We start from the raw sequence: 12,826 nt of genomic DNA, 5'->3' as shown, positions 1-12,826 counted from the left end.
CTGTCCTCCTCCTAACCAACCCTTGCACAAGGCCCTGATGCAACCCTGTTCTGGCGTGGGGTACCCCTCTTGGGGGAAGCACTGGGAAGGAGGTTTTGCAAGAGTTGGGGCAGGAAGCAGCCCAGGGCAGGTCAGGGAGATAAGGGCGCCCCCACCCCCTCCCTGCGCTCCTCCCGACCTTCTGGTTTCCTCTTCCCTTCCCTTTCCTGGAAAGTGGTGCCCAGACCCTGGCCCCAGCCTCGCCTGGCTCCTGGTGTGGCCCTGTGACTCACCTCCTTTCACTCTGGCAGTCACGCTGGGATCTGAGGCCCGCCACTGGGAAGCCCTGCTATGTGTGACCCTGGACAGCAGGGAGCCCTCTCTGGCTGGCAGTTCTTGGGGCTCAAAATGAAGAAAAGTTCTAGGGCTGGGCCTTAGTCTCAGGAGCTAAAATGGGGGGGATCCAGCATCACCCCCATCAAGTTAACTTTGATTCAAATTGGCAGATGTAAAAAGTCAGTGTTTGTGTATGAGGCACGTTGGCTCCTGGGGGTGGGGGTGGGGGGTGCATACAGAAGTCAGGGCCTAGTGATCCCTCAGCCTCCAGGACAGAATTATACCTCTGCACAGAGCTCAGTTGGTTTCCACCTCGGTTAAGACCTGTGCCTAGCTGTGTGACCTGTCCTCTCAGAACTGGCTCACACAGGACCTGACCCAGGAGCTCTTAGAGGTCGAGGGACCCTGGGCCATTTCCATCTTTCCAGGGTCCAGTTAGGTTTTTTAAATTAACAAATGCCAAAGCGTGGGTTCAAAAATCATGATATGTATGTATGTCTTGCATTTATCCAGTTCATGCTTTTAGAACAAAAATGTATAGGGACCAGGTATGATTTCAATTAGAAATTAGATGAAAAGGCTAAATTGGATGTTGTGTGGGAACAGGAGGCCCCTCATGTTTGGACTGACCTGATTTCGGGAAAGTCCTCTAAATCAATGTCCCGGCGTGGCCTTGAGTGTGTCGCCTCACCTCTCTGATGCCTCCCTTTTCTCTTTGAAAAGTGGGACTAGCAAAGGGCCTACTCTCCTGAAAGAGCTGTTGAAACCATCCCCTAAGGGCTCAAAACACTTTATACCAACACATACTAAATGTCTACTATGAGCCAGTCACAGTGCTAAGCTTTTCATACGCAACAGTTCCATCGATCCTTGAGGCCCAGATTCTGAAGCCCATTTTCCAGATGATAAAAGAGAGGCTCACAGAGGTGAAATGATGAATATCAAGGTTGATTCCAGAGCTGTGTCCACCTGCCTCCGTACTGAAAGGTTAACTCATTATTATTATTGTTGTTGTTGTTACTGTTATTATTAAAGTGAGCCTATGAAAACTAATGAGCATATGAAAGCACTAGCCCCATTAAGTTTGGGAGGATTAAATGAATGGATATTTTAGAGAGCTTTGTATAGTGCCCAGCACATAATAAGTGCTCTATAAATGTTCCTTAAATAAAAATAAAAATACTTGTTTAAGGGCCGGCCCGTGGCTCACTTGGGAGAGTGTGGTGCTGACAACACCAAGGCCACGGGTTCGGATCCCTATATAGGGATGGCCGGTTAGCACACTTGGGAGAGCGTGGTGCTGACAGCACCAAGTCAAGGGTTAAGATCCCCTTACCGGTCATCTTTAAAAAAAATAAAAAATAAAAATAAATGTTTAAAGAGTGGTGCTGGTAACACCAAAGTCAAGGGTTCGGATCCACGAACAAAACAAAAAACAAACACAAAAAATTAAAAGTACATCAGGTCTCGGTCATGGCCCTGAAAAGGCAGGGTCCAGTGGTCAAGAAACTGTCCTGGTGTTTCTCTGCGTCCCCCACCTCAGCTCCCGACTGTGCCCTGTCCTGGAGGGGTTAAGGCGTTAATGATTTCCAAAGGAGCAGAGTTTTGTGTGTGACACACACACACACACACACACACACACACACACGCACACACACACACGCACACACACACACGCACGCACACACAGAGGCAGCGGCCTCCGTCCCCCCCTCCCCCTCCAGGCCGGGAGCCTCTTATGCAAGCGGCCGGCGCCCGCCGGTTCCCAGGCCCGGCTGCAGCTGCGGGCGGAGGGGCAGGGCGGGGGCGGCGCGCTGTTTGTCTAGCGCGGCGGTGCCAAAGACGGCGGGCCCCAGACAGCCAGGCGCCTCCGTACACCTGGGGATGCTCAGGTTAAATAGCTCCGCATTCCTCGGGCCCAGCTGATGGAAACGCTCCCAGGCCGCCGCCGAGCCGGCCTCCAGATGGGCTGGGCCCGGGCCAAAGGGGAAAAGAGGGAAACGTGGAATCCAGAGTGTGCCTGAATGGCGGGGGTGGTGGCCCAGGCCCCTGCCGCAGCCCCTTCCTCCCCTGGAAGACGGCCCTGCAGTGTGGGAGTACGCGCCCGGGGGACACGCCCACGTCCCCGTGGGTGGGCTTGCAGGCGGGGGTCCCCACATGGGAGGGAGTGGGTGCGCACGTGTGCCTCCGAGGACACGCCAAAGACACACAGGCGACGATTAATAATGATAATTTATAACTATCGAACACTACGTGCCAGGCACTGTGCTAAGCACTTTTCTCGATATATTTTATTTATTCTGCACGATTCTGTGAGGTTAGTACTATGAAACAGTAGCCGGGTGGGGAGGGGTAGCAAAGGACGTAATTTGCCTACAAATACTTCGCTCTTTAATAAAGTCCTTAAAATGCTTGGGGGGTAGGCGGCACCTGGCTAAATGTTAGTTCTCAATAAATAATAATCTTTAATTTTGTTGTTCTTGTTCATTCCCTCTCTGAGCTTGTTTCTTCCTTTGTAAAACTGGGATCAGAATCCTGCCTTTAGCGCCACTGGGATTCATGAGATCTTTTATGCAAAGGACTGAGCATAAATGTGCTAGGTACTATTTATACTATTTTGTTTACTGACAAATTGTATTAATAGTCCTTACCCTCCCTGGGACAAGTTCTTTGCCTTTTCTGGGACTCAATTTCCCCATGTTTAATACATGGGAGTTGACCTGGCAGGGATACTTGAGGGTTGGTGTCCCCAGGGAGGGGACACTAACGATTGCACAAGGAGTTGGTACTTGAACTTTTGAGGAGGGGTTTGCCCAAACACAGCTGCCTCCACCCCCACCTCAGACCTGCAGAGGCCCAGAAATGCCAACGGATCTACAAAACAATCACACAGAAACCCACCATGTGGTTCTGTGGCCCCCAAACACACAAACCCGTCCATTGACCCAGACCCATGCAGAGATGCTCACAATGCATTTAGGCAGAACACACAAGGCCAAACAGCTGGAGGTTGCACACTTATCTGCAGAACACATGTGCTCACATTTGCCCTTCTACATACACCCCAAGCAAATCCTGATTTACACCCCAGGCTTGTACATGAACAGATGACCCAGCCCCATGGGGGGGGGGGACTACCAGTTCACTCATGTCACATATACAGGCCCAGACACTCATATATGCACTCCCCCGTGAGTACAAGCCCACATGCATGTCCAGGCAGATAGGCGCTTGCCAATGACACCTTTTTCCTGCTCAGGAGCTGGAGATGTGACTTGCCCTCTCCTTCTCAGAGCCCACACAGGAGCCCCGGGGGGAGAGGAGGTTCTTTTGAGCTGCTGGCAGAGCCAGGCCAGGGTGAGGAGGCCGAGTCCAGACCCAGAGCAGGTGGCTCAGCAGCTGTGCCCAGCCTGGCCCTGCCAACTTGCTCACCCACTTGGACAAGCCAAGAGCCCCAGGGCAGCCTGCTGGGATCCAGGGCGATGGGGGAGGCACATCCACTGTGGAATGGGGTGACAGAAGTGCTGCCTCAGACAAGATATGACCCTGGGCAAGTCCCTTTCCACTGGGTCTCACTTCCTGCAACTTGGCAAGGAGGTGGGTGGTCCAGTGAGTTGGTTCTTTAACTTAAATGGCTTGCTCAATACTCCCCCCACCCAGAGGGGGGACCTTGGCAGGTTCATCTGCATTTTAACAACCTCCCCAGGTGATCCAGACCATTTTGAGAAACCCTAGAGCTCTAGTGTATTCAATTTTATGACACTGGGGAGCAGGGAAATGGCCAGGGATGGGGAAAAGAATACTTTAAAGACACCGGAAACACTCATTCAGGTCGGTGAGAGCCAGAGTCCAGATGTAGCCCTCCAGTCCCCTTCCTCCTCTCACCAGCTGTGAAGGTCAAGGGTCAGCCCCCAGCCCAGGTCCCTCCCCTCAATACAAGAAGTCATGGAAGCTTTACCACCATCTAAAATATTTGTTTAATAACAAAAAAGACAACCCCCACATTACTATTGTAAAACAATATTCTCAGTCGGTGATCATTGTAATATACAATACAAAGCAATTTCCTCAGAAATCTGAGAAGCACCAAATGTGACCATTTTTTAAAATGTCTGCTTTTCAAAAAATAGAAACACACGGGGGGAACCCCCGCCCCAAAGTTTCTGGTAGCTGGTAGATGTGGAGAGAAGGTCGGTCTCCCCCTGTCAGTCCCCCAGCCGTGGGCCGGATCTATCAAAGGCCCGATGGCTGCCGAGCCGATCTGTCTTGTTACCCCCCCCCAGCTCCAGCGAGGCGCTCGGGGGAACGGGAAAGCACTTATTCTCTTGCCCCTTGGAGAGCTGAGGTCCGCGGCGCTTCAGCGACACAAGATGCGATCGTCCGCTGGAACACATGCCGCCTGTGAAATCGAGAGGTGGAGAGGAGAGGTGAGACGGAGGATTGCAGACAAGGTTGCAAAAGCGAGGTAGGACCCCCCTTTCCCCAGGAGACATGACCGGGGAGCGCTTTTGCTGGTCTCCTTGGGCATTCCTGCAGAGCCAGGTGCCCGAAAGGATGGGGCGGACATAGAGCACGTCCCCGCTCTCCCTGTGGCCTCAGTTTCCCCATCGGTAAAGGGATTAAGTGCTCCAACTCCGACCTCACCTCAGCCGCCAGGGCGCTGATCTCGCCGTTGAGGGTGCTGAGCGGAGCCCGGGCGGGCAGCCCGCGGCCCCCGGGGGTCCCCACTTCGGATTCCGAGTTCAGCTCCAACTGCAGGTCCCTGATGTAGTCGATGACGTGCTGGAGGATCTCCACCTTGCTCACCTTGCGGTTCTGGGGCAGGGTGGGCACCAGTTCCTTGAGGCGCGAGTAGCAGCCATTCATGTCGTAGAGCAGAACGTTCACTTGCTGCTCGTCGAGTAGGGCGGGCAGGCGCGCCCCGGCGCCACCGGCGCAGCGCGAGATGGCCACGCTCTGCTCGGACAGACAGCGCACCACCTCGCCCGCGCCGCCCGCCGCCTTGCCAGCCTTCAGCGCGCAACTGGGGCCCGCGGCGGCCGCGGCGCTGCCACTGGCGACTTTCATGATTCTGCCGTCGGGTTAAAAGAGAAGAGAAGACGCCAAGCGAACGGAGGTGGCGGGCACTGAGCGGGTTAGAACAGCCCAGAAGAGATAGAAGGCGGTTGTAAATTGCGAGAGGCGAGCGCCACAACCGGTCTTTTATAGACTCGCTGCGGCCCCACCCCCCGAGGGGCGGGATCAGAACGTTCAAAAGCAGCCAATGGGCGGCCTGGAGGCGTGGCGTGCCCTTGGGTCCGCTCCACCAGTGCACGCTGGCGTTGGTGGAAAGGCCAGCGAGTCTCAAGAACGGAGACAGCGGGAGGGCACCGGGCAGGACGGCTAGCGGAGGTGAGGGCTGCCTCGGGCTCCTCGGGAAGGAGGCAAGGAGGCTAAACCCGCATTGCCGATAACGAAAAGACCTTAGGAATCAGTTTTCCCATGTTCACTTTTTCACCTTTCCATCTTACAGATGAGAGAAACGGAGGCTCGGACGGAGAAACCCAGAGGTCTCCCTATCCCAGTCTCCAATAGATCCCTCGGGCTGGGAGTAGTTAAAAAAAGTCCACCGGACACACACACATGGGCGCGTGCCGCGCGCAGCTGGCCGGTTAGCTCAGAGGTGTTGCTGATAACACCGTGGTCCTGGGTTCTATTCCGTAACGGCCCGACGACAGAAAAAATTCTCCTTAGGTTGGGGGCTGGGACTCTGGGTCCTGAACTTTAGATAGAAGGAGAGCAGTGGAGCGGGGCTGTATCCCTCGATTCTACCCTGAATTTGCAGCTCCTTGCAACAATTCCCCAAACGTGCAGCAACTAGTGATTTTTAATTTTCCTCCCTTTTTTGGCTGCTTTTTTTTTTTTTTCCCCTCAAAGACCTCGGAGCAGGTCTCCCTCCCACAGCGCGGCAGCTGCGGAGCTCGAGTCTACCCCTCCCTTTCTCGGGCCGCTCTGTGTCAGCGTCTGAACAAGCGGCTCAGACCGTTAGACGCCAGGCCCGTGACGTCACCCATTCATAAAACCGGGACGGGCTGTCAGGCTGGCGCCGCGCGGGCGGTCGCCATGGAGACGGCAAACTGGGCTAGCGCGTTCCCCAGATCCCCCTCCCGTCACCTGCAGACCCCGGGCGGGAGGATTGGGAATGCGCTCCCCGCGGGCGCGGTGTCTGGGCCAGGGTCACCTTACCTCCCCGCCCCACACCTGGGAGTCTCCCCACCTAGTCCCACACCTTGGGCCGCTTGGGAGGTTTCTTTACCTCCCTTCACGGGCCTGGAGAAAGAGGCCTAAGTTCCCATTGCAGCTCTGCTGCTGGGTGAATTTAGGTGACTCGCGTGTCCTTTCTGAGCCCTAATATTAATATCTCCTGGGCTTCCCGTGGCTCCCTTGGGAGAGTGTGGTGCTGATAACACCAAGGCCATGGGTTCGGATCCCATATAGGGATGGCGGGTTAGCTCACTTGAGAGAGCGTGGTGCTGACAACACCAAGTCAAGGGTTAAGATCTCCTTACCGGTCATCTTTAAAAAAAAATTAATATCTCCCTGGTATTTTGATAATAATCACAAATGTGACCATTTATTGCATTCTTATTTAGTGCCAGGCACTGTGTGAAGAGTTTGCCTTTACATCTTCTGTTGTCCTCTCCACAACTGTAAAGAGAGGAGCTGTTTCGTTTCTTTATACAAAGGAGGAAACTGAGGCTCAAAATGCCTCCCAAGCGCCATAGCTGTTGTAATGGCTTAATTGTTACAATGAGGGCACATCATTGTTCTGTAGCCCCTTCCTGCTGAGGGCAGGCAGTCTGACCCCAGGGTCCTATACATGCCACCCACCCAGAAACTGAGGCTCACAGTAGTCACCCAAGTCCACACAACTTTAGCATTAGGGTAAAATACTGTGCTCACAAAGGAGGGGATGATATGAAGGTCCTGCCTTGCCCACAGCAATCAATTCACTGGGTATCTGCCGGGTTCCCTTTTCCTCCAGACGTTTGGGGGAGGGAACAATAAACCAGCCCTCTGCCTCTCCATCAGGAAACCAGGAAAACTGATCAGTGAGAGCAGTTTCAAAGGAGAGAGACGTCATCAGTTAATTCGCTGGATTCTCCATCATCCCCTTACTGCACACCCCCAAACTCTGCAAACTCCCTAGGCCTTGTTTAGCAACCCTCTAATGATGGGAGAGAACATTTCGCTGCTCAAAAGAATTGCTGAAGAATTGGAAGGACAGTGATAAACCAGAGGAAATTAGAATATTAATTCATTTCTGAGTGTTTGTTAATTGACCCAGCAATTCCACTTGCTGCTGTCAATTCCAGAGAAACCTACACAGTCAAGCTGAAAGATGTCTGCTTAAGGATGCTCATCGCACACTAATTGAAAGAGGGGAAGTTGAAGTAATCTAAATGTCTGTCAACAGTGGTGTTATATAAACTATGAATGGAACATCAGTAGCTATGCAGTAGGTGGGAAATATGGCTCTGAGAAATATCTAAATCCTGCAGTTAGTGGAAAAAGCAAGGGACAGACCAAGGGGTCAAGGTAGGATCTCTTGTATGAAAAAAGCAAATCCACTGCTCCTAAATACATATGCATCTAGAAATGAGTTTAAAAACAAGAGAGAAAAGTGTGCTGTGGAAAAAAATTCAAACACAGTAGTATGTGACTTCCCTTATACAAAGTTCTGGAACAGGCACAAATAATCTATAGTGAAAAAGAAAAGGAGAAAAAATAAAAATAAAAAAAATAAAACAAGGAAAAGGGGGCTGGCCAGTTAGCTCAGTTGATTAGAGTACAGCCTTATAATGCCGAGGTCAGGGGTTTGGTTACCCATACCAGCCAGCCACCAAAAAAAAGAAATCAGAATGGTAATTACCTCTGTGAATAGAAGGAAGGAGTTGCCAGTGAAGGGTTGTAAGAGAACTTTATGGAGTGATGGAAATGTTCCATATCACATTGAGGTATGGGTTACACAGTGTATGAATTAGTCAAAACACATTGAATTCTGTACTTTTGTGCATTTTATTATATTTATATATATATTTTTAAATTTACTTATTTTTTGGCAGCTGGCCAGCATGGGGATCTGAGCCCTTGACCTTGGTGTTATAAGGCTGTGCTCTAACCATCTGAGATAACAGGCCAGCCCAGCATTTTGTTTATTTAAATTGCACCACAATAAAAAAAAAACTAGAAAGCCAGGAAAAAAAAAAAAAGTGGGGGAGGTGCTGGCGCATTTAGCTCAGTTGGTTAGAGCATGGTGCTGATAACACCAAGGTCCAGGGTTTAATCCTTGTACCGGCCTGCCGCATCCCCCCTCAAAAAAATTGACATAACTCTATTATTCCCCAAAGTTTCCTTCTGTTCCTTATAATCCCTTCCTCCCTACCCCCTTTCCACCCAGTGCCCAGGCAACTATTGGTCTGCTTTCTCTATAGATTCATTTGCATTTTCTAGAATTTTATATAAATGGAATCATAAAATATAGCCTCTTTTTCATAGCTCCTTGAGTCTGGTCTTCTTTTTTTTTTCTTTTTCGTGACCGGCACTCAGCCAGTGAGTGCACCGGCCATTCCTATGTAGGATCCGAACCCGCAGCCACTGGGAGCGTCGCTGCGCTCCCAGCGCCACACCCTCCCGAGTGCGCCACAGGCTTGGCCCTGGAGTCTGGTTTCTTTTACGCAGCACAATTAGAGAGATTCATCCATGTTTATTCCTTTTTATTGCTGCATAGTATTCCGTTGTATGCATATACCACAATTTATCCATTCACCTGTTGAGGGACATCTGGATTGTTGATAGGTTTTGGTTACAACAAATGAAGCTGCTGTGAACTCTTGTATACAGGTGTTTATATGACCCTATCCTTTCACTTCTCTTAGGTAAATATTTAGTAATGGAATGGCTGGGTCATATGGTAGTATTTGTTTAACTTTACAAGAAACGGCCAAACTTTCCCAAAGTGGTTGTAGCATTTTACACTCCCATCAGCAGTATTTAAGAGTTCCATTTTCTCCACATCCTCTCCAACAGTTGGTAAAGTCAGTCATTTTTAGCCATTCTAATTGATGTGTTCTGGTATCTCACTCTCGCTGTGATTTTAATTTGTATTTTCCTAATAACTAAAGATACTGAATATCTTTTTGTGTGCTTAGTTTTCATCCATAGATCTTCTTTGGCGAAGTGTCATTCAGCTCTTTTGCTCATTAAAAACAAACGTTTTCCGGGGCCGGCCCGTGGCTCACTCGGTAGGTAGAGTGTGGCGCTGATAACACCAAGGCCACAGGTTCGGATCCTATATAGGGAGGGCTGGTTTGCTCACTGGCTGAGCGTGGTGCTGACAACACCAAGTCAAGGGTTAAGATCCCCTTGCCGGTCATCTTTTTTAAAAAAATAAAAATAAAAACAAATATTTTCCGATAATTGTAGATTGACATGTAGTTGTAAGAAATAATACAGAAATCTCTCTTATATCCTTCACCCAATTTACCCAATGGTAACAATTTTCATGACTACAGTACAATATCATAACCAGATTTCAGGCGAAATTCAGATTTCACCAGATTTATATGCACTCATTTGCATGTGTGTGTTTAGTTCTATGCAATTTTATCAGGTGTAGGTTCATGTGACAGCCACCACAGTCAAAATACAGAACAGTCCCATCACAAGGATCCTTCATGGTCCCCTTTAATCATTTGCCCATTTCTTTTTAATTCAGTTGTTTGTTTTCTTATTATTGTGTTTTGAGAGTTCTTTATATATTTTGAAAACATATTCTTTATCAGATAGATATACGATAACAAATATTTCCTCCCGGTTTGTGTCTAGTCTTTCATTCTCTTATCACTGTCTTCCAAGGCTGGCCAGTTAGCTCAGTTGGTTAGAGTGTAGTGTTATAACACCAACGTCAAGGGTTCAGATCCCTTTTAAAGAGCAGTTTTACATTTTGATGAAGTCCAAATTATCAATTTTTTAAAATAGATCATGCTCTTATTTTCATATCTAAGAAATCTCTGCTTATCCCAAGGTCACGAACATTTTCTTCTATATTTTCCAGAAGAAGTTTTATACTTTTAGGTTTTACATTTGAGTTCTGTGATACATACTCATGGGTATTTCTTGAATATATGTATTTCACTTTATTCAAAATATTTTAATGTTTACTTGTACATATTTGTGGGGTACAGTGTGTTGTTTCAAAACATGCATATACTGCACAATGATTCACTTAGTCTTGAATATATTTTTATTTAGTTATTATTTTTTTAAAAGATGACTGGTAAGAGGATCTTAACCCTTGACTTGGTGTTGTCAGCACCACGCTCTCCCAAGTGAGCTAACCGGCCATCCCTATGTAGGGATCCAAACCCATGGCCTTGGTGTTATCAGCACCACACTCTCCCAAGTGAGCCATGGGCTGGCCCCGAATATGTTTTTAAACAGAAGTGTATTCATGTACTACTTGTGTAACAATATGCCAACTGCAAATGTTTAGTGTATTTCCCTCTGGGCTTGACTCCTAGTCTGGATGAAGTCGAATACCAAGGACACTTTGCAGACAAATAGGGGAGAAAGAAGTCAAGGGACAGTTAGGGCCCCCAGTAGTTAAGTGCACTTAATACACGTGAACACCTACCCCTGCCAGGTCCTGTACTAGCCATAGGGTCAGGGAAAGAAATTATTGTCACACCAGGACTACATGATGAAATTTTCCTGCTAGGTGCCTTAGAAACACAAAGGATGAGTTCTATCTTGGAGGAAATCAGAGAGCCTTCTTAGAGGAGGTGACTTATTTTCTGGGCATTCTACATGGGAAAGGTACAAAGAGAAATGGCCTGAATGAAGGTGTGTGGGGGCACAGATATCTGAGCAAATGTAAAGCTTTGGGGAGAAACAATTGGCTGTGGGAATAGTTGAAAGCCCTGGGGATTGGGGTCCAATAGCTCAGGGTCTGGCTGCCATTTAATGTCAGGCATGGTTCCAAGTGTTAACCTAAAACGGGGAAGCTCAGGAGGGCAGGGACTATGGCTGCCCTGCCTGGTACTGTAACCCAGAGCCTAGTGCAATGCCTGGCATATGGGAGACGCTCAATGAATATTTGTTGAGTGAGAAATACATGGCCCATGGGATAGGCAGTAATATCAGGTCCCCTTTACAGCTGAGGCCTAGAGAGGTTGAGTGACTTTCTTCAGATCACACAGCTGGGGGATGGCATTGAACTTAGGCAGCTGGGGTTGTGTGGAGCTAAGGCTTTTGTGCATGCGTGTCTACACTGCAGAGTGTGTGATGCGTGTTCATGTCCAGCATGTTCCCCACTGTCCCTCCCGGGTGTCCTGGCCTAGTAGTCTCCAGAGCAGTCCTACCCTGTGCCACGTGACCCACTCTGGCCCTGGCCCGGCAGCTGCTCCCCAGATGTACCCACAGTGCAGTCTTCCAGCCGCCAGGCCGGCGCCTCTGGGCTGGGACTGCTGGAACTGCGGGGGAGAGACCTTTGGCTCTGGCTGTCCCTGCAACACCACCCCCCCACCGCTGCCTTGTAACAAGAGACCACAAGCACACCCACCCCACCCCCAGCTATCCCCAGAACTGTGTGCCCAGCCAATACTGCATCTCTGCCCATCACACAGAGAATGAAATCCAAACTCCTCCCCTCACTTGTGGCCCCTACCCATCACCACCAGCTGGATCTCCTGCCCCCTCCCTTTCTCTCAGCAGCCACATGGCCTCCTTTAGCGGACTAGCTAGGTCCTGCCTCAGGGCCCTTGCCCTTGCTGTTCCCCCTGCCTAGAACACTTATCAACAGGTATTTGCAAGATTTCTCATTCCTCAAGTCTCGGGTCAAATGTCGCCTCCTCAGACCCCGCCTTGGCTACTTTCTTTCACATTCCCCTGCTCTTAATTATTCATTGAATTTCTTCCCATCTGAAATAATGTTTAGCTGAACTAGGGCCTGGCACAGAGAAGGTGAGCAACTTGCGCAATGTCACACAGCACAGTACTGGGAATTAAGTTCAACTTAGAGTAATGTCTGTTGAGTAATGAACTGTTGCCTTATGGTCCTCAGTGTCTTCGTGTGCAAAATGGGGACAGACTTGAACTTAACCCATGGAGTTATGACACTTCAGTGCTTAGCACATGGTGAGCACTTAGAAGTGGGAACCAGAAGAATTTTGTGTACTTCCGGGGCTTTTATTTTCCCATCCCGCAAACTCACAGGAGGCTGTGGATGGGCACATGAAGGGTGTGGAGGCTTTAAGCTCTCTTCACTTAACAGGTTATGAAAGTTCTGCTAAGTTCCTTTTCCATCCTGGACCTCAGTTTCTCCATCTGCAAAATGGGGACTATCATTGGCCTAAGGGTTCTGTGCTGAGCTCCTGGGTCATTTCAGGGAGTGTAACGGTCCAGGCCTGGGTCCACCTTTCGCCTCCCATCCTGTTTTCCAAGAGTCCCCAGAACAATGGACGGGAGGCTG

General features: G+C 49.5%; 1 protein-coding gene across 1 annotated transcript; it reads right to left on the bottom strand.

Moving 5' to 3' along the window:
- Nucleotides 1-4,274: 4,274 nt before the first annotated feature.
- ID1 (inhibitor of DNA binding 1) lies at nucleotides 4,275-5,527 on the bottom strand. Its single transcript, XM_063075410.1, has 2 exons — nucleotides 4,960-5,527; nucleotides 4,275-4,714 (listed from the first exon to the last, which is right to left on the bottom strand). Exons 1-2 carry the CDS (start codon nucleotides 5,380-5,382, stop codon nucleotides 4,673-4,675), a joined length of 465 nt encoding a protein of 154 aa, XP_062931480.1. The 5' UTR covers nucleotides 5,383-5,527; the 3' UTR covers nucleotides 4,275-4,672.
- Nucleotides 5,528-12,826: the final 7,299 nt, after the last annotated feature.

Source organism: Cynocephalus volans, chromosome 1 (assembly GCF_027409185.1).
Source record: "Cynocephalus volans isolate mCynVol1 chromosome 1, mCynVol1.pri, whole genome shotgun sequence".
NCBI lineage: Eukaryota > Metazoa > Chordata > Mammalia > Dermoptera > Cynocephalidae > Cynocephalus > Cynocephalus volans.
This window is presented reverse-complemented; position numbering and strand designations above follow the sequence as displayed.

Coding starts and splice junctions, on each gene's coding strand:
- ID1 (XM_063075410.1), bottom strand. CDS start 5,382: ATGAAAGTCGCCAGTGGCAGCGCCGCGGCCGCCGCGGGCCCCAGTTGC. Junction 4,715..4,959: donor TCAGCGCCCTGGCGGCTGAG/GTGAGGTCGGAG, acceptor TCGATTTCACAG/GCGGCATGTGTTCCAGCGGA.